Source organism: Miscanthus floridulus, chromosome 11 (assembly GCF_019320115.1).
Source record: "Miscanthus floridulus cultivar M001 chromosome 11, ASM1932011v1, whole genome shotgun sequence".
Lineage (NCBI taxonomy): Eukaryota > Viridiplantae > Streptophyta > Magnoliopsida > Poales > Poaceae > Miscanthus > Miscanthus floridulus.
Window position 1 is genome coordinate 55,987,264 of NC_089590.1, and position 26,626 is coordinate 56,013,889.

The 26,626-nt window shown below is 44.9% G+C and overlaps 2 protein-coding genes and 1 pseudogene across 2 annotated transcripts; 1 reads left to right on the forward strand and 2 right to left on the reverse strand.

Moving 5' to 3' along the window:
• Positions 1-593: 593 nt before the first annotated feature.
• LOC136493647 (mitochondrial inner membrane protease ATP23-like) lies at positions 594-3,643 on the reverse strand. The gene is made up of 5 exons (XM_066489747.1): positions 3,445-3,643; positions 3,245-3,360; positions 2,268-2,405; positions 2,103-2,186; positions 594-979 (listed from the first exon to the last, which is right to left on the reverse strand). The coding sequence occupies exons 1-5, from the start codon at positions 3,584-3,586 to the stop codon at positions 845-847; spliced, it is 615 nt and encodes a 204-aa protein (XP_066345844.1). The 5' UTR covers positions 3,587-3,643; the 3' UTR covers positions 594-844.
• A 5,582-nt stretch (positions 3,644-9,225) lies between these two features.
• Positions 9,226-15,027, forward strand: LOC136493397 (protein STICHEL-like 2). Its single transcript, XM_066489477.1, has 8 exons — positions 9,226-9,505; positions 10,649-12,322; positions 12,408-12,627; positions 12,875-13,063; positions 13,151-13,351; positions 13,438-14,167; positions 14,334-14,405; positions 14,735-15,027. The coding sequence occupies exons 2-7, from the start codon at positions 10,769-10,771 to the stop codon at positions 14,398-14,400; spliced, it is 2,961 nt and encodes a 986-aa protein (XP_066345574.1). The 5' UTR covers positions 9,226-9,505; positions 10,649-10,768; the 3' UTR covers positions 14,401-14,405; positions 14,735-15,027.
• A 391-nt stretch (positions 15,028-15,418) lies between these two features.
• LOC136491990 (ultraviolet-B receptor UVR8-like) lies at positions 15,419-17,912 on the reverse strand (annotated as a pseudogene).
• Between the last annotated feature and the right edge of the window lie 8,714 nt (positions 17,913-26,626).

Consider the following 26,626-nt stretch of genomic DNA (forward strand, 5'->3'; position numbering starts at 1 on the left):
ATTCAGACTGTCTTTCGATATGAAAGGGCCGGATCATTCCCACCCGTACATTTGCTTAAACCAACCTACCCGGAAAAGAATACTAGGCTGATAAGCACCTTGAATCCAAATAGCTAGTTGATCAACCATTCTACATTGCCACTCCATTTTCATAGGAGGGAGCTCCGGGGAACCTTTCTTTCAAGCTCAAGTTGAGTTATTCCGACTATTATGAATTTGTCTCTGGAAAACTTGTTCCAGAGAACCAAGTAATTCCGTCCACGAACATAGCTCTAGTTAACTAGGTAGAGTACTCCTTATATATAGACTATTTATCTCTTGAGGATCAAACTGGTCTAGAACAAAGAGTTTTCAAGAGATGGTTCAAACTTCAAATTTCCATATCATCTCAGCTTCCCCTAAGAAGCTTCTAACTTATTCTCCTACTGTTCTTTTAGTTCCTGGTGGGTAATTTAATGGTTTGAGATGGTTGAGTTGAGACTTGAGAACTTCAGTAGGCACTCGCGGTGGATGCATTTCCACATGTTGATGCTAACAAATATAATGGCACAACACACCAACATCTACAGCAATTTCCTTCTGAAGAGTATGCACGCTACCGACAAACCTTATGTTTATAACTTATTGAACTGTCGGGATGTCGCACAAAAGAATTGAATTACTCGAACTAAATCGTTACAATGTGCGCAGACTCATCACGGATGCAGCACGGCTTGGCTACAGCAGGGGGAAAAAAAGCTGTACTTTGCTGTCACAGTTTGCTGAAATACAGTTTTCTGTAGGGCGTCAGAATATCAAAACAGGTTGCACAAAATAGCTAGTGTATCCCAGTCCTGAAAAGATTTCATGGAGCTCTATCAAATGGGCGTGTGTCATTGTAGCATATATCCCATACAGCTTCAATTGCATCTTTTGAAGCAGTCTCTGAGCAGTATGGGTTGTTTTTCAGAGACACCAGAGCCCGCCTTTTGACACAGTCCTTTAAGAAATAAACAGAAATGATACAGTAGATGAAATTCAATTAGGCAAAAAATACAATTAGAGGATATTAGTTGAAACTAAAAAAATGAACTCAAGAGAGCCATCGAAAGCACAAGAAAAATCTCAGTATCCTCAGATGCATTTTATATTTGGCAATAGTAACTGAGTATTTTATTGCTAACACACATAAATTAAATTTTGATAGTTCATACCCCCTCCATTACAAATTATAGTTCATTTTGTGTTTATCCTAAGTCAAATTTCTCTAACTTTGACCATGCTTTTAGAAAATATACTGGCATTTACAAGTTCAAATAAATTCTCTATCAAAATATATTGCATAAAGAATCTAATGAAACTCATCTGATATTCTAGATGTTTGAGTGTTTTTCTACAAACTTGGACAAAGTTAAAGAAGTTGACTCAGAACAAAGCCAAAATTAACTATTGTGACAAAAGGGTACCACAGAAGCTAAAATGCAAGTTTTATAGGACGGCGATTAGACCTGCTATGTTGTATGGTGCAGAATGTTGGCCTACGAAAAGACGACATGTTCAACAGATAAATGTCGCGGAAATGCGTATGTTGCGTTGGATTTGTGGTCATACAAGAAGGGATCGAGTTCGGAACAATGATATACGTGATAGATTAGGAGTAGCATCAATTGAAGAAAAGCTTGTCCAACACCGGTTGAGATGATTTGGACATGTCCAACGGAGACCTCCAGAGGCACCGGTGCATAGTGGAATCCTAAGCCAGGATATTAACGTGAAGAGAGGCAGAGGAAGACCGAAGTTGACTTGGGTAGAGGCAATAAAAGGAGACTTGAAAGGATGGAATATACCCAAAGACTTAGCCTTATATAGGAGTGCTTGGAAAACAACTATTCACGTGCCTGAACCTTGATTGCTTCTGCTGGGTTTCAACTCTAGCCTACCCCAACTTGTTTGGGACTTAAAGGCTTTGTTGTTGTTGTTGTTGTTGTGGAGGAGGAAGCAAGTAGATATACAATTATGTTATGCGAGTAGAGAACAGAGAAAAAACAGCTAGGTAACAGAGGCACATGTGGTTTGTACTTTGTAGCTCGAATATGAGTCACAAGGTTAGAAAAGAGACTTACTTGTTCATGACCCCTTATCTTCATGAAACCACGCAACAATTCACGTTTGTAATGGCAATCACCACTAAGGTGATTGGCTCGAATCTAAGAATGTGCAGGCATTAAAGCAAGCATAAGTTTTCATGCAACAATACATGACATTGTAAAAGGAGAGAGCTTTCTTGCCTCAGAGCAAGCATGGTGAGCACAATTCTTCCAGTCCAGATTTTTGGCAACACAGTCGTCATAAGCGTGTATCAGTTCATGAATAAGGACCTGGGTAATCTGATCTTGAAAAGCCATGTGATTGCAGCAAACTTTTATCTGGACACAATCATTGCAAAATTAAGCCTATTCTGCCATTAGTAGTCGACTAGGAAAATAGAGTACTAGATGACAAATGAATCAAAGCATTAAAGAATTCAGTGTTTTTTGACAAACACATAAGCACATAGTTATTACGATTTACGATATTACTGAGAAAAAAAGGTGCCATATCCACGTGAACCATGAGATTAGCTGATGTGTTGCAAGTAGGAGACCCATACATTCCACAGTAACTTTATGCTGTCCAAATACCCAAGTGTTCATCAAAGCAGTGTCCCAGGAACGAACAATAGCATAGAAATCTACACTGCCAACTTGTAGCCCCATCCAACACAAAAGGTGAAAGGGTCTTTAGTTTCTAACTATACGCAATAAGTTACCAATTGATATACAATGAACTACATCTACCTAAAGGGAACAGGCAATCAAGCTCATAAGCCAGTCCAACATACTTCATCACTAGCTCTGACACCCCTTTTTATTTTGAGAGGAGATATCACACTTTTGGCATATCACAGTTTCAGGTGCCCTGAGATGGCGAATCTTGAGCACTATGGTAGCCAATTCTGAGCCAAATTAGCATGTAGTAGTCATATCAAAAACAGCTAAAGGACTGTCATTTGCCAAATGAAGAATAGATCGTTCGTAGCATGTTGCACTGAATCATTCCTAACTGTGAGCAGACTGATAGGAGCACATTCCAAGCGGATTATACAGCAGCGCTATTGGTCAAGATAAGTTTCTAGCCTTCTACTTGCACCCTATCTACCAATGGGCAATGGCGACGATCCTTTGGAAGCCAAAAGATGGGGAAAGGGAAGCAAAGAAGAGCATACCCCATGCCCGCTGGCGTAGCCGCCGGCACTGGAGCAGGTTGCCGCCTGGATGAGGCGCGGCCACACCTGGCATCCGGCCTTCTCCATCCGCTCCCTCAGGAACCGCACCGTCGGATCTGCGCACCGGATTGACATGACAGCACGGGGTCAGCACACGGAAGAACCAGGAGCGGGCGGCCGTGGTGGTGCCGGGCGCGTACTTTTGAGCGCGGAGCGGATGCCCTCGACGCATTCTTCGTGCGGCATGGCGCGGAGGGAGGCGCGCTTCGGCTCGGAGGACTCGGCCCCGACGCGGACGCCCGCCGCGGCGCCGCTGCCGCTGCCGCCGTTCCCCTCCGCCATTTTCTGTCCCTGAGCCCCTCCCCTCCGCCGGCGGCTGCGTCGAGGGGTTTAGTTAGGTTTAGCCGTCGGCCCGTCGCCGCCTTGGTTGGGAGTTGGTTTGGGCCAGTCGGCTGCGCGATTCGTCACGCGGCGCAGGGCTTCATGGGCTGGGAAGTAGTTGGGCCGAAAACTTAGCGGAATACAATGGACTGCCACAGGCCCCTGCAACTTGCAACACAGGATGATGTAGACGTTGCTGTTGGAAAAAGTCTACATTACCTTTCTCAACTTTTGCGAAAGTCTGTTTTTCCTCTCTGAACTCTAAAACCGGGTAAACCATCTCCCTGAACTTTTAAAACCGTTCGTTTTACCTCCCTGACCGATTATAAGCGCTTTTCAAAGGCGGTTTTGTCTTTTTCTTTTTTATTTATTTCGATTGAATATTTGAAAAATCATAGTAAATCACAGAAAAAATAGAAAATAGAAAATCCAATTTTGTTGGACTCCACATGAGTAGATCTACACAGTGAACATATAATATGGTATGCTTTAGTACAAATTTTTGTTATAGCTTTAGATCTATGCTTTTCTGTAATTAATTTATAGCTACAGTTTCTACGGTCTAATTGTGGTGAAATTTTTATGGTAGGCTAACTATTGTATACTTGAATTGTAGTAAAAAATTCATACTCATTGGATTATGTATAACTTAGTTATAAAATAAATCTATAACTAAGTTATACATGATCCAATGAGTATGAAATTTTTACTACAGTTCAAATATACAATAATTAACCCATCAAAAAAGTTCTTCATAATTGGACCATAGATACTGCAGCTATGAATTAATTATAGAAAAACATAGATCTAAAGCTATAGCAAAAAATTTGTACTAAAGCATACCATATTATATGGTCACTGTGTAGATCTAATCATGTGAAGTCTAACGAAATTGGATTTTTTCTATTTTATGATTTTTCTGTGATTTACTATGATTTTACAAATATCCAGCCGAAATAAATAAAAAAGACAAAACCGCCTTTGAAAACCGCTTATAACCGGTCAGGGAGGTAAAACGAACGGTTTTAAAAGTTCAAGAGGTGGTTTATCCGGTTTTAGAGTTTAGAGAGGAAAAGCAGACTTTCGCAAAAGTTAAAGGAGGTAACGTGAACTTTCTCCGTTGCGGTTTGATCAGGCAGCAAAGCAATTTCTTTTTTTTTCTTCCTAAAAAACAACGAGATTAGGAGAACGAAGAGGCACCGCGCCAAGCTGCGTTTGCATGTGTGCGTTTTTTTCTTTTTTGGCTAGCAACCTCGTGAAAGGATCGGTTGGAAAAGGTGATGAGGAAGCAGCTTGCACTTGTTTTTGCGAACGCCGATCGATGCACGAGGCACGGAGCAGCCAGGCAGGCGGGGACGAGGGAGCCATGGATGACAAGCCGCACCGGGACAAATAAACCTATCGGGCGGGGCACCGGCGTAGCAGCAGCACTTTTGTTTATCTGCGTCTTCTGCCGCGCCGATCTGGAACACCGGAAACGGGCGGCGTGTGCGCCAGTGCCACGCACGATGGGCGCATGCATGCACGTGGCGCCAAACAGACGCGAATCCGGCCCTTCTCGTCGTCGTCGTTCAAGAATCCAAGGGAGGCCGTGCAAGAGCTGCATGCTCAAGGCCACCGGTTTCCGGTCACGCCAGTGAGGCGCACGAGACTGTCTGTACTCTCTACACTCTACAGTACAACGTGTAGACTTGCACTTGTTTGCCCCCGCTGTCTTGTCTAGTTGTCTGATCGATCCTCGCTTAAGCTGTAGATCATCCGCTGAGTGTCCCGGCCCAAAGCAAGTTTTTTTTTCCTAGATACATATTTTTTTTTGGGTGGACCACGTACGCGTCGAAGCCCTTGCAGCACGCACGACGATGGGAGAACATCAAGGACATGCACCGTTGCCACGGCCTGTTGGGGCATAAAATTCGCGCTGGGTTTTTATCAGAGTGGCAGCAGGAAACTTAATTTCAGCATTTTCAGTTCAGGACTTCAGGTTACCACACCCGAACCTGATCCACCGCATGCTGCTGCGTACTCTTATAGTGGTCCTATGTAGAGAGCTTGCACGTACCGCACCTGCTACGAGCGATGAAATGAACTGAAGCTTCACATCTTCTGAGATGATCATCCATATGCATGCATGTTGTACAGCAAGAAGAGAAACACCGCTACAACAAAGAGCAGTGTACTACTGATGAGTGATGAGTACACACACCGAGTAGTAGTACCGATCGCCACTCACAGGCTAGGAGCTGAGAATCTATTGGGAGCGAGGCTTTCGGCACGTGCCCAGGACCCAATCATCGATGCTCTCTACAGGGCACAGGCGGCGGCAGCGGCAGCCGGCATCAGTGATTGCATGTGGGAGTACAGTACAGTAGTACGTTTAGGCTCTCCCCTTCGATCCATCGCTTAAAACTGTGTTAAGCGCTCGGCTTAGAGAGCAAAGTAAAAGAAAGCTGGCCATGGTTAATGATGGCGCATCATGTCTGGAAGACCACGGATGTCTCCTGCACTCAGCGGTGCACTCCTGCTAATACTACTGCAATGTCAAGAGGCCATAGTATATCACAGCAGCTACTCGTCTAGCTCATCTATGCCCGGCCTGTTCAGGCAAGTGTTTAGTTTTCGGGCTAGGCGTCGTACGTGTAGAGTCTGTAGACCCTAAGTTCTGCTACTACTACACAGGGCTTAGTACCGGTACAAAACCTAGAAGAACCAGCAAGCACACACTACTGTACTCCCTCCGTACTCAAAAATAAAGTTGTCTTGGACAACGATACGGTCTTCAAAGCATAACTTTGACTACTTATTTTTATAAAGATATTTATCAAAAAATGATATATGTATTTTTTTGTGAAAGTATTTTTTAAGACAAATCTATACATATGGTTTTCATATTTTCAAACTTAACAACTTAAAAGTTATTCGTGATTTATATTCTCAATATTTGACACAATCCTTGTCTAAAACGACTTCATTTTTTTTTAGTACGGAGGGAATATGCACGAAGACAGGGAGCAGACATTTGATTGCACATGTCGAAGACAGGGAGCAGAGACCATTTGGCTTCCAGCCACATACCGCAATGCCACAGCGGTGGCAAGCTTATTACGTGGTTGAGGCAGCCATAGAATCTTGCAATAATGGAAAACTCGCCATGAAGTGTGGCGCTGGCACTAGAAAACTATGCCTCAGGTGCGGCGCCGAAAAACTCTACGCCACACCATGCCGCACTTTAGGCGTGGCCAACAGTGACCGGCACCCAAACACTCTCTAAATAAAAGGAAATGATAAGAGCACGGACTATGGAATACGTTGTTCATACACAAGATATATTTCTAAATGATGTGTCTTCCCTCCAACTTTCCATACACAAGACAAACGACTTAATTAATTCCACCTGGGCCACAGGAAATGAAAAGTCCCGACATGTTTTGTACAAAAGTATAACTATAAATTTGATGCAAGTCAATTTATTTTTAAGTTTAACTAAATTTATAAAAAAAATATCATATTTATATCAAAACATATATGCTACAAAAATATATTTTGTGGCCAATTCAATATTAGTACTGGTTCGATGTTACTATAATACTATTAATATTTTTTATAGACAGGGTTAAAATTAAAAAAAAGCTAAAATTACGCTGTTTTTTTTTAAAAAAAAATTGGCCGGAGGAATAACAGAGAAGAACGTTCATTCCGGTCAAAGGGTGGGCACCATGTGTTTGCGCGACGCAAGGCTGGATTTCGATTGGACGTGCGATGATTCTCGCTGTGTTTAGTTTCCAAAAAATTTCTCAAAAAGTACTATAGTAGTCATCACATCAAATCTTGCGATACGTGTATGAAGCATTAAATATAGATGAAAAAAACTAATTACACAGTTTAGTTGAAAATCGCGAGACGAACGTTTTGAGTCTAATTAGTCCATGATTGAACATTAATTATCAAATAAAAATAAAAATACTACCATAGCTAAATTTCCAAATTTCGCGAACTAAACACAGCCTCTCGGTAGTGCACGGCGCAACTGGAGGCATGCAGCAGAGATGCTTGCCCCTATTGCATAGCCTTTCACGTTCTGTAACGGTAGGGGTAGTACTCCGTACAGTAGGTTTCTGGCGATGATACCCATTGGCATGCTCCTCGCGCATCGTCAGACGCGCACGGCACACATCCAAAGAAAATTTTCTCTCTCTTTCGTCCTTCTCGAAGAAAATTTCCTGCTAGTATTTCACGGCACGTCTTTTTTGCGTTTCTGGGACATTGGGCATAGGCATTGACATGACGCGAACGTGTGTGTGTGTTTTTTCTCTCCATTTTGTCATCCTGTCTTTTCATGCCATTCAAGGCGCTATTTGTTGGAATTCCTTGACTCTCATATTTGCAGTTCAAACCCTACAATAAAAGATATTTATTTGAGGAAGCGGACAAGGAATTCTTTTTTTTTTGAGATGATGAGATGGAGTTCTGTTGAACTAGTTTGAGGGGCTTGATCTACGAAAGTAAGTTATTAGGGCGTGTTCGGCTGTTAGGTTGCACAGTAGATTTCGGATGATTTCGGATGATTCAATAGTGTTCTATGAGAGAGAATAAGCTGAAACAATCTGAAACATGAGCAAATTTTTGAAGAGATGGTTTACTAGTTTAGAAGGGGCAGAGGCTTTATGCAATTATGCTCCAAATAACAATAATGGGGGCTCGAGCGAGGTCATCACGTCCAATGCACTTGTTCGAAGCATGAAACGGTAGAGTAATAACTAAATTTTCAAAAACACATATTAACATGTTTTAGATGTTAGTGTATTTTTTCTATAAATTTGATCAAAAATAGATAAGTCTGACTTTGGACAAAACAAAAGTGAACTATAATTTGGTACCAATGTTTGCAGTCATTAGAAAAGAGAGGAAAAGGAGTATACATAGTTTGTGGTGCAGTAGTATATATATGTTCTGTACCAAGTCTCCAAGAGCTATCTATACAAAATATTTTACTTAGCAACAAAATTGTCGTTGTTGTTGCTGCCGTAACTTTTTCTCTCTATACAGTGTCTGTGAGGATTTTCCTGCTTTTTAAGATAACAGGTAGCTTCCCTGCTGATTCGTTACAAAAAAAAGTGTCAGAGAAAGTAGTGATGTACTTCCTCCAATCAAGGTCACCTACGAAAAACGATCTGAAGCTAGTTCATTTGTCCTACACCGTGCGCTTCTTGTGCTACAGCACAAAAACCGGACTTAAAGAGGACCCTTGTGTAATTTCAAGCAAGACGGAGGTGCCGTGTGCACGTGAAAGGCTCACTTCTTCGTTCCTCTCTCTTCTGGTTCGGAGACAGCCACCGCAACGAACAAAAAGCCTAGCGGCCTTTCCCTCACTCACACACACCCTCTCTGCTGCGCACGGCCGGCACCACCCTCCGGCCTCTGGCAAAACTACAGAAACGCCATCGCTACGGCACGATCGCCGAGACTGCAGCGGCCCCACCGCCCAGGACTGTGGGGTGTGCTGCCGCTGCACCCGTCGCCATGACCACTGGTCCACTGCACTTGTTTAATCACCCCCCAAACCTGCCCTTTTCCGTGCCGTTCTGCCACTGAGCACATGGCCACACCCAAGCTGCCGCTGGCTGGTGCTGCTCACACTCCCCGCTCTCCTCCCCCCTCCAGGCTCCAGCCGCGCGAGCTCAGCTGAGTGAGGTGAGGTGGTGAGGTGCTGGGCCGACCGGCTGATTAGCAAGCTGACTGTACCCGCCGCTACCATTACCACGCTGCACCGTACCAGAGCAGGCCTCACGCGGCGCTGTCCCGACCCCGTCGAGGCAAAAGCCCTGGCCGTTCCCTGGGCCCGTGCCGCCGCCGCCGCCGCCTCCTCCGCCGGGTTTCCTTCTGGTGAGAAGGCGTCCTCCATTGTTCCTCGCGCATTCATCGCTTTAATCCCGACGGGTTCCCTTCCCCTCCGTTCCGGACGGGGTCTCCTGCCTCCCTCGCCGCGCGTCTCGTTGTTTGCTTGCCCCGTCGCTGGATCTCGTGGTTCTTTCGCAATGCCGCGGCACTGATTTGTGATTTTGTGGGGTTTTTGAATTGTGCTTCTGATCCGTGTTCTTGCGAGGAGCTAAACGACAAGGAATGCACCGGTCGCTGCATCTCTATGCGGTAGCAGGAAGAGGGCCATTGCTGGTTGGGAGATGGGGGAGATGGGCCCAAAGATTTTTGCAATCTTCAGTGATTTCATTTGAGGTTCTGAGAGGGGTTCTTCGCTGTCCTTTGAGTAGTTTTTATTTGGATTTTTTTTTTGGTTTGCTGTGCCAATGTGCCATGTCATATTTCTACGAGAGGTTGGTGGTGATTGGTACTTGCAATTGTGCAAATCTCTTCTACTTTTAAGTGCAGGCTACTGGGGGTCTGGGGCTGAGGCTAGGGGCAGGATTTGACTTTTTGATTGTTTTCTCCACACTTGCTGTTTGTTTTTTCCTAGGAGCCCCACGTTCGTTAGAAAAGGAGAGAACGTGTGGATTATCTGCACTGTTTTTACCTTTCATTTCTGTTAGAAAAGGGGGAAGTGACGCCTCATTCCTGATTCCTTTGTACAGCAAAAATGAGGCATTTCATTTTTACTGCCTTGATCTGTGCTTATTGAATGATTCTGGGACCTCGAGATTTCATACTTCGTTTCTATGGGCCTGTTCCGGTATACAAAATAAATGCTCCAATACTGCACTAAGATAGCCTTAAACATTACTTCTTTTTTAAAAATCTGCTCCTCCTCTTTTATGCTTATATATATGTCTCAAGTTCTGGCCTGGATTTAATATATACTGGAGATACGGAACATGCAGCATTTTCTGTTTGAGCTCAAAAGCCATGCAAATGATTCACTTTAGTACCGTTTTATCAGACTTGATGATGTGTCCAGCTACGATCTTGACCTGATCTCTCATCTGAGTTGAAGCTCCTTGTTGGCTGTACAAGGGGAGAATCAGGGCATGTACGGAAACCTGTGTTCTTATGGTTCTTTTGTCTGATCTTCTGCAGTGACTTTGCTACAATGGGTCATGTCCTAATCAAAAGAAGGACCACATTTCCATGTCAACATTGAAGATACTATCTTTCATTATTGCTGGGTAAGTTGGAACGGAGAAGTGCATATTCAAGATGATGGACATGAGGCGTCACTCTGTGTCTGTGGATGTCCCACTGTCAAGAACCTTGGTGCAGCTCAAGCGAGTGAGATCGCTGCGGGATCCAGCGACAAACTCGATGAGCAAGTACGCATCTCCTTCTGATCACATGATCTGGGAGACTGCTTCTAGCAATGGGGTGACTCTGGAGCTTGGCAGGTCAGCGCATCATCATCTGGTTGAAGAAGACGAAGATGTGGGAGCTGAGCCTACAATGGGGTCAGAGCGGAGTTTTCGGGGACCAAATGCAAGGACTGCATCATATAGGAAATCTTCTGCTGTCAGGATCAGAGGCTTGAACCCACCGAGAAACAAGCAGGTTCATCGTGTCCGCCAAGATGGTCACCGCAAGTCATTGGATTCTAACCACTCAAATCATAGTTCTATCCGTCAGTTGTCAAACAATATGGTCAACAATGTGGATGCAGATAAGGAAGAGGAGGAAGTGAATTCTTATGAAAGACCAAAATTTGCAATGCCAGATAAGGCTGATGAAGAAGTGAAAATGCCAGACTACTCCAAATTCAGGAGCAAGTCTTCTGCTGCAATGAGCCGTGTTGGGAGCCCCTGTATGTCAGCCAGTGAGGTACGCTCCGTTGGGTCAAGAAGAAGCACTTTAGGGCATGGAACTGAGGATACACGATTGAGGTCAAATGATGTCGTGGGATCGAATTTTAGTGGCTGTGGTATAAGCTACTGCTGGTCAGGAGCGTCAAAGTACCGAGAACTTTATTCTGATAGTGATGGTCCAGATCAACCTCTCTTGTCTACAGATGGGACTGAGGCAGCATTCCAAGGCAATGTACCATACACTGAGACACCGAGGTGTTTAAGCCAGAAATTCCGCCCTCGTTCTTTCAGTGAATTGATTGGCCTAAATGTTGTTGCCCAGTCCCTCTTATATTCCTCTTGCAAAGGAAAAGTTGCTCCAATGTACTTGTTTCATGGCCCCCGGGGTACAGGCAAGACATCCACGGCAAGGATTTTTGCCGCGGCACTAAATTGTGTATCTCTTGAAGAGCAAAGGCCATGTGGGTTCTGTAAAGAGTGTGTCATTCTTTTCTCTGGGAAGAGTAGAGATGTGAAAGAACTTGATGCGGCGAAAATGGATCGTTTAGGTCGAGTAAAGGCACTTCTCAAGAGTGCATCTCTCGTTCCATATTCTTCGCGCTTCAAGGTTTTCATAATAGATGAATGCCATCTCTTGCAAGAAGATGCATGGTCAGCAATTCTGAAGAGTCTTGACGAGCCATACCGGCATACAGTATACATTATGATTACTTCTGACATAGAAAGCCTGCCTCGCACTTCCATCACACATTGCCAGAAGTTCCATTTTCCGAAGATAAAGGTGGCGGATATTGTATACAGGTTGGAGAAAATCTGTATAGAGGAAGGATTGGAATTTGACCATGATGGGTTGTACTTCATTGCTGCAAAGTCTAATGGTTCTCTTAGAGATTCAGAAATAATGCTTGATCAACTCAGTTTGCTTGGGAAGATCACAATTTCTCTTGTGCATGAACTTGTGAGTTATCTACTGTCATCTGTCATGCTCTAAGTAGTATATCATAAAGTCAGTATTGTCATGTTTATATATCTGTTATTTGCAGGTAGGATCTGTGTCTGATGACGAGTTGATTGAATTGCTTGACCTAGCATTGTCATCCGACACAACCAATACTGTAAGACGAGCTCGAGAACTTATGGGGTCAGCAATTGATCCTCTGCAGCTGGTGTCTCAGTTGGCCAACCTTATTATGGACATTCTCTCAGGGCGATGTCAATCTGCACTTACTGAAGTCAGCAAAAGTTTCTTGGGTAGATATGCATGTACGTGTCCTTTCCTTGCCATGTTTCTTTCTTATTTGCCACATGAGCATTCTCCTATTGTTCAAAATTGCGTGCTGATATTTCAAGATGCTTGAATTGAACCAACTACAGGATCATACATATATTGTTGGAAAATTGTCATGATCTTTCTTTTATCTTGATTTTTGAAACTGTGTCTATCTACATCCCTGTTTGTTCCACAAAGGTTTTCGTCTCAAGTCTGGTCTTTTTTGTCACGATTATGCAGTATCAGAGGTTGGAATAAAGAAATTAAGACATGCACTGAAGATACTATCAGAAACTGAAAAACAATTGAGGACATCAAGGAATCAGGCTACTTGGGTTACAGTTGCGCTTTTGCAGTTTAGCACCAATGAACCTAACCTTGCTGCTGAACCTAATGATATGCATGCACATTCAGTAACTGGATATACAGGTAAACATACTAATTCGCAGTATCCCATGTATTTCCGATTTCCATACAGAATGGAATGATAACCATTTTTGATATCCCATTGTGTAGATGACTGGGTTTCCAAGGTGCACTCAAGTGCCAATTTTTGTCAGGCATGTAACAGCAGCAAGTCCAACTGTTCTGAGAGACACTGTAGGCGGCTTAAGCTTGAGAACATATGGAGGAGAGCCATTGGAAAGTGTCGATCAAGGTCAGCCAAAAGTTTCCTCAGGAAAGAAGGCTTCTTATCATCGGTTCACGTTACTGAAGGTAAAAACAAACGTGCCATCTCAATTGAATTTTAATTTTCATATATGGATTGTGCTGAAAATGATACACTATGTACAAATTCTCAGAGCTGGCCATAGCAGAAGTTGGTTTTGGACACCCAGATCACCTATCAAGAGCAGAGAAAATGCAAAGCCTAATAGAATGCTCTTTACAACATGTTCTTGGGTGCAATGTGGAGATCAGATTCAAACTTGTACAGTGTCCGGTGAGAAAAGATGCTAGGTTGAAGAGACAGTCGTTCAGTTTTCTCAACTGCTCTGGCCGGAAGCAAGAGCTGTCAGATTCAGTTGTGACTGATGAAGATGAAGCTGTGAGGCCTGGGGCAAGGGAGACACCGCTTAAAGGCTACACCTCTAGTCAGCAGGAATCACCATATACCATGCAACGTGTTGATTCAAAACCAACAGTCCATGGTTGTGAGGATGATGCTCGGAGTACCTTGACATCAAACAGATCCATGACAGATGACCTGACAAGGACATGCAGGTCGGAGACTAACTACTCAAAGGGTATAAGTGAGCAGGGCCACTTTGATAGCATCCAGGAGCCTGACCTACAGCCGAATTGCTTCTCACGAACACTCAAGCCGAATTGCTTCTCACGAACACTCAAGCTTCAAAAGAAGCTATTGTCTTCTGGCGCAGCACACACAATCTGTTTGAGGATCCAGCCACATAACAAGATGGACTTCCTTCCTAAGAAAGAATTCGATACATACTTCTGTGCGTACGAACCTTATGAGCAGTGTTCAAGATCAAATTCAAGAGCTACTTACAGTTCAAGAGATGATGATTTGTAAGCAGTCTGAACTTGGCACTATTCCAGTGTACTTTGATTGATAGCCTCGATTATTGCTTCTTCACGGGCAACTATTTAGCCATACAATCTCATGCAACGATATATTCAGTTACATTACTGCGACGTGACAAACGAGTGCTGAACTATCTTGTTTCTTCTACAGGTGGAGCAAGAATTCACGCTTTGGTTCGAATCTACTCTGCTGGAGGGCCCCAAAACAATCCATGTAACAGAGGTACATTACTCTGTATTTTTCACATTACTTGGTCGGAATAGCCATATGGATTCAGTGTTTTGGCCTGCTCGGTTGCTATTTGCTAGTGTTCACGTGACATGTTGACCCCAGTTCTGCCAGAGCATCCCCCACACCAGCAAGTTGCTTTCTTACAAGCGTAACTGCAACAACCAGCACAAGCATTGCTGCTGGGGAAAACTGAATCATGATAGCAGAACACTGACATGCTGAAAGCTGGGGAAAAGTGAATCATGATAGCAGAACATTGACATGCTGAAAAACAGTGTCAAATCATTCAGCTTACCTTTTGCATCTCTCTGAATTTGCAGGAAGGGAAGAGCATCCTAGATGGAAGACAGCAATTCTGCTATGACATTTACCAATTTTGCCCGAAGCTGGAGACATGGACACCACCTGCGGGGACAATTTTTGAAGGAAAATCCAGGAGGGGTCTGTGTTATTCTTGTTCTTGGTAGGCAGCTGAGAAACTATTTAGTGATATTTTCTTGGAAATGCAGGTCCTTTATAATGCTACTAGTGGGCAGTTGTACAGCACGCCAATGATGAAACCCTGTGTATACTGAATAGTTCTGTTATCTGAATTTTGCAGGACGATTTGAAGCTCTCCCATTTATATCATCTTTTTGTTAGCTGAATGATTAACATCGTCTAAACTCCTCACGACTCATAGATTGATCTTCCTTTCAATCAAAAGATAAATCGATCAGCATTTGAGTCGCATTTGGCACGTGCGCAGAAGCATCAGCGTCAGCATGTGAAGTTTGTTTCAGCGCAACCGGTTGCATTTACCAGAGAATGGCCATCGCAATCCAACACAAACTGAAACCAACCAGAAGCCATGGCTGTCCAATGTTCAGAAAAGAAGCCACCACGAAACCTAATAGTCCATCCAGAATCTAAGTCGAGCTAAAATGTTTGTAAATCAATGTTTATACACCAGCAGCTACCATGGGGGCATGGGAGATGGTTGAGGTCGATGCTGGTGAAAGAAACTAGGCGAGATCAATGGCGACACGATCTGGGGCCGGTCTAGTTTTCTGTCCCTCAGCAAGCTTCACACCAAGCTGCCCCTTGCTACCTGCACCGAGGGAGTAGAGCCTGCCGGACTCGGTGAGGACGAACGTATGAGAGTGATCCGGAACGTAACTGTCGCCAGCCCAGTCCAAGGTGTTAGTCGCGCTAATCTGCACAGCCTTTTCATCCAGCGCAGCAATCTGAGTGGCTAGCTTGGGAATCCGTTCACCCGCGTCTCCCACGCCGGCTGCCTGAAACAACGAGAGACGATGAAACGGCGAGGTCAGGAATTCGGAACATCAAATCTAATAACTTTATCTGGATTTGTCCGAGACTCCAGTACAAACCTGAAAACCCAGATTATGCGAAAGATGGCACCCAAAGGAGTAGACATCGCCATTCTCTGCGACGACGAAGGTGGAGCAATAGCCAGCCGAGACGTACCGAGCCTTCACCGACCCCAAGCCTGCCACTGCCGTGGGGAGGTCAATACTTTTTTGTTCATCATCGTGTCCCAGACAGCCATAGTAGTGCCACCCCCAGGTGAACACACGTCCATCACTCACCAGGACAGCACAATGGAAAGCGCCCGCTGCAATCGATACCGGTTTTACGTTCAGTGCCTGCAAATGCTCGATCATTCTTGGGACCGTTAGGTTTGTCGTGCATCCATGCCCAAGCTTGCCTCCTAAACCGCACCCTACCGAGTAAACCGACCTGCAAATTGAATATTGATACAAATTCAATCTTATTGCATGAAAAAGAGGTAAATAATTCAAAGAAAGCTCATGCCCGTCCAATGTATATGAACGGTGATGCTTGTTTAATACTGTAAGAAGAAGGCCAGCAATGAATGAATAATGGGCAACAATGAATGACACCTACATTATTCCAGTCGGTTGGTAGGCCAACATAAGGAGATAGCAATTGCCAGCGGCAATCTGGACGACAAGAGCATCCTCAAGCGGTTCAGAGAGAAGGCGAGGCTTTTGAGATCAGTTCGTGAGGATGATCTCCACCGGTTGGCCCAACGGCCAATTGGATCATTGATCCACGTCCTGATCGGAGGCGCTCAGCCGGTTTTTCTGGCTGATGGGCCCCGTCGCGTAACGTTATAAAAGGACGGTGGATGCTGGGGCACAATATATGAGGTTCACCGCAACCGCCAGCCCCTCACCGATGTCCTATCCCTCGACCGATCGAGAGGGGCGCTGTGAGCGACGGGAAGCTCCATCACCTTCACCGCCGCCACAACACCGCGCCTGCACTGCTGCTACCTACGACGACCTAGCGGGCGCCTGCACGGCTACCTCTACTCCGACCCGCTATGGCTACTACGTCACCGGCGCCTCGGCCGCGACACGATTTAGTGAGATACATCAGCAAGTCATCCCATCTAAATCAAGTTTTACCCACTAGATCTGCACATAGAGGTCCAATAAATCCTATCACAGTTGGGTCTGAATCATGACCAAGCCTCTCATCACGCCCCCAACAGAAAGTATAAACCTGACCCTCTCTAGATAGAACAGCAGAGAGGTAGCCTCCTACAGATGCTTGGACTACAAATACATCTTTCAGTGATTCCACGACCTTAGGGCTGCTAGTGTAAGTACCACGTGAAGACAAACCCGTGTAACTATCCTGTCCAAACGCGTACACGCTTCCTGTGTCACTCACGAGCATTGTCCGCCTCGAGCCAACTGCGGCTTGTGTGATTCCGATGCCCTGCAGAGACCTACAAGGCATGGTTTGAGAGTTGTGACATTAATTGTGCATATATAGTTCTACTAGTTATCGACAAAATAAGCATATGTTATGTTACCTAATAAGGCATGGTTCGCACTGTTCTTCTGTATCCCCAAGCCCAAGTTGCCCCGAAGAATTCGCGCCGAATGAGTACACATCCCCCTTCGATGTCACAGCGATAGTGTGCCCTGGTCCAGCTACAACCTGAGATTTCCCACGGTGGTAATTCTTCTCGCCGATCAACGAGCTTCCAAGAGCCGCCGCACCGCTGCTTCAAGCTGTCTTTTTCCTCTTGCTTCATTGTCTTAAAGATGGCCTTTTGGCAGCAAGTATCATATGCTGCAAGTTCAGGGAGAGACAACGTGGCATCTGGCTCAAAGTATGCAGGGGCTCTGAAGAATTGACATGCAGCCTGAACAACGTACGTTGTATTATATCTCAATCGTCAATTCGTAATAGACATGATAAGCAACATTTCAATCAAAATACTGAAAACATTTTATATATTGTTGTACAAATTAAAGTTGCCTCCAAAGCAGCAATATCCTTGGGTTCCAGCCCGTAGGAAGAGAGCACATGGAGGAGAATGGACGGGTTTGCAGCGAGGGGGATTTGCTGCAGTGATAGACTAGAGTGGGAGGTGCTCTCATTCACAATGTTGTGGACCTTTATAAAGACGGAGGCTTTGCTGTCTGTGGCATCCATTGGGAACCTGCAGTTCATCACGACCTTGAGGTGCCTTAATTGTGAGCTCAAAACCTTCAAGGACTAGAGCTGCTGAGGAAAAAAGAAACAAATCATCACATAATCTGGATAGACATCTGGACCAATAATATAATTTACCAACGAGGTAGTGTCATGTTTATACTTATGGATTTCAAACAGACTAGTCAAATGCATTTTTCTATACTAAACTGTTAGTCACACAAGAGCATTGTAGTTTATACAAAGATACAAATCAGTAGCTGTCAATGAGTAAGAAAACAATTATTAATAAATGACATTGAGGTCAGATCTTACTAGTCAGCAATTCTGACGATGAAATTAGCTGATGAAGCACAAGACCATTAATCAACATCAGTGTTCAAGACCCCTCCCCACCCCTCACACAATACGTCAATACTACTACCGACCATTATCAACACAAACTGCAACGTAAGTGCACATGTTGTTTTTTCCCTAAATAAGGGTACATGCATGCTTCAAAAGAAGGAAAGGCACCACCATCTATATTGATCAACGAACGAGTGGCAACATGATCTTCACAAGATCAATATCCAAAAGACCGAAACCATCAAAACTACAGTTAAGCATCATCACCAAATTAGAAAATGATTAAGAAGATCATCTAATCTAATACTCCTACTAATAATGGTCCTTTTCCTATATATATATTAATATATATATAGTACTTATTTTATATATTAATATAAATCGTCTCCCCCGGCTTCCCTTCCATTCCGTGCCCTCTGCTCGGCGCCGACAGGTGGGCCTCACGCCCTCGCCGCACCTGTGCGCATGCACGTCGCCCCTTTCACCGATGGCGGCGGCCACCTAGCCTCGCGCCACCACGCACGTCCTCCCGTGATCGCGTCGCGCGCCGTACTTCCACCGCCTCCGGCGACACTGACAGGACCGAGCGCTGCGCCTCGTCCACCGTGCGTGGGTCGCATGCCGCCCACGCCCTCCCCCGGCGCGGCCCGCCTCTCGAATCAGGGCCTCGCCGACGGCCGACCCCTCTCCGCTGTCGTCGCATCAGATGGGAGTGACAACTGACAAAGCTTCAAGTTGCTCTCATCTACGTGAAAAACGGTGTCTAGCAATGCCTTCTTTTGTTTAGGAGCGGCTCTATATTGAGCCGCCCCTACAAATGGTTGCCAAATGAGCCGCCCTTACAAATGGATTTGTAGGGGCGGCTCTATATCCAATCGCCCCTACAAATAGACGCCGAGTATTAAAAATTAAGCACTAAAATTTAAATTTTGTAAATGACCTCGGATGGAAAAAACAATCAAAATGAAAGTCGTAGATCTCGAAAAGTTATGAAACTTTGTAGTTGACAACATTTCAGTTGAGATCATTTACTACTTGAAAATACTATTTGAAATTAAAATTTGAAATTGTTGAAGAACTCTTATTTCTCTTTTTAATCTCTGACTAAAACTTGTAACTAGTCTTTCACCCTCGTACTAACTTCAAATTTGATGATTTTTTTTTCTAAAAATTTCTAAAATCATGCCTTATCAATTTATTGTGTTCTTACCACTATTATTTTATCCATCTTTTCATATGACTGTGTTTTATCTATTTGAATTTTGAATTTCAAAAAATGACAACTTCAAACGTTATTTTGGAACACTAATTGATTTCAGATGAAAAAATCATGAACATAGAAGTTGCAGAACTTATCAAGATCTACAAGTTTTATTTTGGTCATTTCTTCATCCGATAAAGTGGTAATAACATTGTTCACAAAATTTACATATCTCTCCTGTAGTTTCATAAACAATAAGAGGGATATGTAACATTTGTGAACAATGTTAATACCACTATGTCGGATGAAAAAATTATCAAAATAGAAGTTGTAGATCTCGAAAAGTTATGAAACTCTGTAGTTGACAAATTTTTAATTTGAAATCATCTTGTCAAGAAAAATTACGTTTGAATTTCTAAAATTTGAAATTCAAATTTTGTAAACGACCTCGGATAGAGAAACAACCAAAATAAAACTTGTAGATCTCGAAAAGTTATGAAACTTTATAGTTGACAACTTTTTGATTTGAAATCATCTTGTCAAGGAAAAATACGTTTGAATTTCCAAAAATTTAAAATTTGAATTTTTTAAACGACCTCGGATGGACAAACAGTAAAAATGAAAGTTGTAGATCTTGAAAAGTTATGGAACTTTGTAGTTGATAACTTTCTCATTTGAAATCATTTTGTCATGGAAAACTACGTTCGAATTTCTCAAATTTAAAATTCAAATTTTATAAGTGACCTCGGATGGAGAAACTACCAAAATAAAAGTTGTAGATCTCGAAAAGTTATAAAACTTTGTAGTTGATAACTTTTTCATTTGAATTAGTTTAGGGCCTAAAACAATCAATTTATGCTTCGTTTTGTATAATATGTGGGGAACCAAAATGGATTGTAGACACAAGTGAACGTGAGGTGTAGTGGTAGAGGAGATGGCACGCGAGGGACGCAAAGTGTGCAAAAATCTTGAAAAAATACTACAGTCATAGAGTGGGGTGTGTGGCTACTGGTGGGGTCCTCCTCAGATTAAAAAAATTGCTATTTTTTTTTGCCCTTTTTCGTGATTTCTGGAAATTGATTTGTAGAGGCGGCTCAATATCCAACCGCCCCTACAAATCGATTTGTAGGGACGGTCTGAGAATCGCCCCTACAAATACATGATTTGTAGAGACCCTTGCATAGGGGCGGCTGGGGAAACCGCCCCTACAAACGATCTTCACCCGCCCCTGCAAATCCTTTTTTTACGTAGTGAAGCTCTTGCTCCCGCCTACTGCACCACACCTACGCCGGTGGCTTTGAGCGAAGGAGCAAAAGCGCCACCGTACCATGGATGCCGGCCCAAGCACCGGCCGGGTTGAAGGTACACCGCCGCCGCATGTTTAGGGCGATGTGTCCGTGCTGTCCGCTCACTCTAAGGTAGTGTTTGGTTGGTGGCATGGGGTGGGATGGGAGTGGGACGATCCTACTTTGGAGCTGTTTGGTTGAGAGGTGAGGCTGTCCTACCTTCGTCCTACCTAGGAATATTCTCAGTTGATGCCGTGACTCCCGTCCCTGTTTTTTGGACGGACAGAGTCGTCCTCCCTGGGATGAGCCACGACGGGGAAGACGAGCGCGGGCAGCGAGAGGTGGCACATGTGGGTGAGCTCTGGCGCCGGCCATGCCGCGTGGTTCATCTCTGCCGCCAGCCTTGCCGCGCGGGCGAGGAAGAGGCGGCGGCGCGCGTAGGCCCGACAGAGCAGGGGGAGGAAGAGGAAGAGTGAGCGAGGTTCGGTGCCACCGCGTGGGCCAACCCTGCGAGCGCGCGGGCGGGATCCGGCCTTGTGCCGTGTGGCTGAGCTCGACGGCGGAGGAAGCGCTCAGTGGCTCGTTGCCGAGCTTGGGGCGGAGGACGGAAGAGGCACGGGGCGGGCGGAGGAGTCCCCAGGCGAGCCACGGACGTGCTTGTCGGGGAAGAAACGAGGGGCGACGCGCGACCAAGGTATGGAGCAGGCGTCGGGAGGAAGAGATAAGGAGAGAGAGAGAGAGGAAGAGATAAGGACAAGAGAAGAAAAAAGAAAAAAAACTTACAAATGGGTCCCACTTGTCGGTAGCTCATCCCACTTTTTATGTCTCTGAACCAAACACAAAATGGGTCGATCCTGTCCCTCGTCAACCAAACTAAAAATGGAGCCATCCCGTCCCCGTCCTGTCCCATAAATCAGAGACAGGACCGTCCCACTCAACCTTGACTCCCAACCAAACGCTACCTAAGTTGCCGAACCAAGAAAAGGCTATATTTTAGTTCTTATATAATTTACCTTCTTACTTCTCTCTTTTTCAATTTTTAGTGGCACAATACGAAGAAGGGATGGAAAAGAAGTATGGAGCAAACTAAAAAGATTGAAAATCATGGTTTGGAATTTGGATGGAGCTGCCATTTATGAGTGTGGGTAGAGAATGCCACATGTGGCAAGGTAAGAATTGGTGATGAGGCCAGTTAGCATTACATACAGAGAAGGAAGAAATTAAGATAATGAAGAGAAGTGCACAACCATATGTTTATGCTAGAGAGAAGCGACTTGAAAGGGTAATGAGAAGCTGCGAAAGGAAAATAGTGTTCTTCATCAAGTTCAGCGTGTTCTCAGGGTAATATATATTTATTGCTATACCCATATGTGTGAAAAAAAATACCAGATGCTAATCTTAAAGGGTTATAACACTTAACAGACAGTTGTTGCTAAAGGAGGCATGGAGTATGATGCATTAGCTCAGGAAACTGGGTGAGTTTACCTCTGAATTTGACTGGTATCACATACTTAATTAGAACTCTACTAGATAATAAGATAATTAGCAATTAAGGAGATGCCTTTTTCAAGCTCTTTTAATTATGAAAATAAAATGAACTAAATTTATCTAAGATTGTTCACATGCATGATCCTAGAGTAGCTAGCTAGTAGTTTAAGCAATATTTCAGGTTACTGGCGTTTACAATAGCACAAACAAACGGTAACATTTATAGAGAAAAGAAAATCGTAGTAAATGGTCAAACAGAAAAGAATTAGATAAGGACAGATTGTAGAGCAACTACAAGTAGACTGCCTTCATCAAATTTTTGAAAGCTCACAACTCAGTTGTCCAACGTAAGACAAAACAAAGCTAACTTACTTTTGCTGATGAGCTAAAACTTTCCTCCTACACCATTTCATAGTCCTTGTTGTCTAAATCTGAACCTAGTTAGTACATAGCGAGAATTACGTCATGTACCTCCCCATGAAGTGTGTTGATATCCATGCGATAGTTTCAAGCACTTCCCAGATCGGCAATAAATTATTTTAAGAATATGGTACCACTAGGGACAAAGAGAAGCTATACTATATGTATTTTGTATTTATAGATGATATATTCAACAAGTAATTATCCTACCATGTGGATGCAAAAATACCCTTCCATCTAGACTTAGGCCTTATTTTGGATGTAGTCCGATTCACATCAATCCACATGTATTTTGGAGTGGATTGGAACGAAATTTAAACTAAATTTCACCCCAATTCACTCCAACACATGTGGAAAGAGATGAATCCGATAATATCCAAACAAGGCCTTAATGTAGTTGCAATAGGTGCCCTCTTGCAGGCACATGAGAGCAATATTTGGGAAACCACTAATGCAAGGAATGTGATTCAGCCTTGTTTAAGTAAAGTGAAAATTGAATACATATCATTTAGATGAAAAAATAGTAGTTTTTTATACAAAGAATTTATAAGTATTCATCACAGCAATCGTTTAGCATCAATTTTATCTATGCCTACAGCAGTGTGATTTTTTTCCATATCACTTCTCTTGATGATCGCTAAACATACCTAATGCAGGCTACATCTGAATCAGAGGTTGGGTTCGCAAGGGAGCATTGACAATGTTGTTGGTGGAAATGAAGTTAAACAGGTTAATATCAACTATATCTATCAATGATTTCGATGGGACCATTGAAAGCCCTAATTTAGTTTTAGATAATTGATGAAACCTATGGACTAATCCTTGAGCTAAGTGTGTAGACAAGAGATAATGGTCCAAAGCCTAGTGGTAGAGCTAGATAATGGTCATGGTGATGGTGGTGACCAAACTTGAAGATCAAGTGCTCCAACTTAGAAAAGAAGAAAGAGAAAAACAAAAACAAGGTTGATCAAGGTAAAGGTATCAAATAGGTTTTTTTTGCACTCAAGGCACTATAGAGGGTGTGAGTGTGTTTAGGATCGATAGTCGTACTATAAAAAAGGAAAATCTTTGGCTAAGCGGTTATAGAGTGCCACTAGGTGACATGATTCTTGCATATGCATTAGGGACCTAGTGTACTAACAATTAACCCTTGAAAAATACTTGGAAAATGTTAACACATGTCACACAAGTTCTACACTTTGTGGTTAGCAACTTGGAAGCAAGGGTGAAGTATTTGAGGAGGTAGAAAAAGAAAAGGAGGCGAAGGGTGCTGACCGGATGTTGGTATCGGCATGACTGGATGCGTCCGGTACTAAACCCTAGGTGGCGCAGCCCTTGGCCGAGAGGGCTGCAGTGTGATCGGACGCTAGACCGGACACTAGAGCTTAGTCCGGTCACTCGGTCTAGAGAAGGCGCGGCTCGGCTTCGCGATCGGACGTAGGGACGAGCACACGACCGGACACGCAGGGGGTGCGTCATGTCGCGGCTGACGTACGCTGACGTTGGGGCAGTGTGGAGGCTCAGAGAGGATCGGACGCACCGGCGAGTCCGGTCGCACGCGACATGATGCGTTCGGTTGCTCGAAATCCTCTCTGGTGCCTTTTTGTACTCGATCGGACGCCACGCTGTGGTGAGTCTGGTGGTTTCAAGAGGCGAGTCCGGTCATGACTTAATCGCGTGAGTGAACATTAAGTGACCGTTGAGATCCGACACGTGAGATTCAAAGGGTGCCATGTGGACGCCATCCGTGGACCAGACGCTGGCGATCGAACATAGGGGTGCGTCCGGTCAAACGAGTCCGGTCGGCCCTTGACTGAGCAACGACTCTATTTTCTTGGGGCGCCTATTTAAGGTTCTTGGTCGGCCTTGGGCTCACACTCTTGGCACTTTGACATTCTTGACATCCTTGTGAGTGTAAGTGTCGGGGACCAATACTAGGGTATCCGAAGAGGAGGAGCTAATGACCATCAATATTGATTCATCCGAGCAGTCAAGAGCGCGACTACATCTCCAACCGACCCCTAGGTGCGCAAGCTCTGCCTCGCCGGACCTCTAGGGGTGGGCTCCGCCTCTCCCGACCCTGAGGTCGCGGGCTCTGCCTCGCCTGACCCTTGGGTTCGTGCTCCACCTCGCTCGACCCTAAGGCCATGGGCTCTACCTCGCCCGACCCCAAGGCCACGGGCTTCGTCTCGCCTGACCCCAAGGCCGCGGGCTCTGTCTCACCCGACCCTTGGGTTCGTGCTCTGCTTTGCCCGACCCCGAGGCCACGTGCTCCACCTTGCTCGACCCCAAGGCCACGGGCTCCGCCTCATCAGACCCTTAGGTTTGCGCTTCTCCTCGCCCGACCTCTGGGGGCGGGCTCTGCCTCGCCCGACCCTTGGGTTCATGCTCCGCCTTGCCTGACCTCTAGGGGTGGGCTCCGCCTCGCCCGACCCCAAGGTCGCGGGCTATGTCTCGCCCGATGGAGACCCATGCCGCCGCCAACCACTCTAGGTCCAAGTGTATGGGCCTGGTGAAAGGTCCTAATATGGCTAGAGGGGGGGTGAATAGCCTATTTAAAAATCTACAAATCAACTAGAGCAATTTGATTAGTATGACAAATAGCGTAATGCAAACTTGCTCTAGCTCTACAAGGGTTGCAAGCCACCTATCCAACAATTCTAGTTGCAATGAATACTTAGGCACACAAACTAGCTATGTAATTACTCACTAAGAGCTCTCAACCTTGCTACTCTAAAGAGCTCAACTAGATGAATGTAAATAATAAAGCAAGCTCTCAGTTCTAATTACACTAAAGAGCTTGTATTAACTAGTTTGCAAGAATGTAAATGAGTGAGTAGAGTGATTATACCGACGTGTAGGGGATGAACCAATCACAAGATGAATATATAGCCAATCACCGGGAGAATGACAAAGAAGAGAGACAATCGATTTTCTCCCGAGGTTCACGTGCTTGCCAACACGCTACGTCCCCGTTGTGTCGACCAACACTTGGTGGTTCGGCGGCTAAGAGGTGTTTCACAAACCTCGTCCACACGATTGGACACCGCAAGAACCGACCCACAAGTGAGGTAACTCAATGACACGAGCAATTTACTAGAGTTACCTTTTGGCGCTCCGCCGGGGAAGGTACAACTCCCCTCACAATCACCGAAGGCGGCCACGAACAATCACCAACTCGTGCCGATCCTTCACCACTGCTCCAACCGTCTAGGTGGTGGCAACCATCAAGAGAAACAAGCGAAATCCGCAGCGCAACACGAATACCAAGTGCCACTAGATGCAATCACTCAAGCAATGCACTTGGATTCTCTCCCAATCTCACAATGATGATGGATCAATGATAGAGATGAGTGGGAGGACTTTGGCTAAGCTCACAAGGTTGCTATGTCAATGAAAATGTGCAAGAGTTATCCCTTGAGCCGGCCATGGGGCTATAAATAGAGCCCCCATCAAATAGAGCCGTTGTACCCCTTCACTGGGCAAAACACGCTCTGACCGGACACTCCGGTCATACCGACCGGACGCTGGCCCTCAACGTCCGGTCGCCCAATGGACGCCACGCGTCACCAGCTTCAAACGCTGTTCGTCAGATTTCAACGGCTACGAAGCTGACCGGACGCTCCGGTCAAAACTGACCGGACGCTGAAGCCCCAGCGTCTGGTCGTTTCCAGTAAGCTCCCCAAGGCATGTTTTTTCGACCAGACGCGTCCGGTCCACCTTGACCGGACACAGACCAGCGTCCGGTGCTCAACCCTGCCCACTGTGCCATCTGACAGCTCGACCGGACGCAGCCTTTCAGCGTCCGGTCGCTGAGTGACCCAGCGTCCGGTCAGTAGACCGACGCCAGCATCATTTCGACCAACTCCATTTCAACTCTAACTTCTTCACCCTTGCTCAAATGTGCCAACCACCAAGAATTTTGCATCCGGCGCAATAGAAAATAGACATTTCATTTTTCCAAAAGCGCCGAATCCCGTCGAGCTTGC

Coding starts and splice junctions, on each gene's coding strand:
- LOC136493647 (XM_066489747.1), bottom strand. CDS start 3,586: ATGGCGGAGGGGAACGGCGGCAGCGGCAGCGGCGCCGCGGCGGGCGTC. Junction 2,187..2,267: donor CTCACCATGCTTGCTCTGAG/GCAAGAAAGCTC, acceptor GCACATTCTTAG/ATTCGAGCCAATCACCTTAG. Junction 980..2,102: donor AGATAAGGGGTCATGAACAA/GTAAGTCTCTTT, acceptor TATTTCTTAAAG/GACTGTGTCAAAAGGCGGGC.
- LOC136493397 (XM_066489477.1), top strand. CDS start 10,769: ATGATGGACATGAGGCGTCACTCTGTGTCTGTGGATGTCCCACTGTCA. Junction 12,323..12,407: donor TTTCTCTTGTGCATGAACTT/GTGAGTTATCTA, acceptor TGTTATTTGCAG/GTAGGATCTGTGTCTGATGA. Junction 14,168..14,333: donor AGTTCAAGAGATGATGATTT/GTAAGCAGTCTG, acceptor TTTCTTCTACAG/GTGGAGCAAGAATTCACGCT.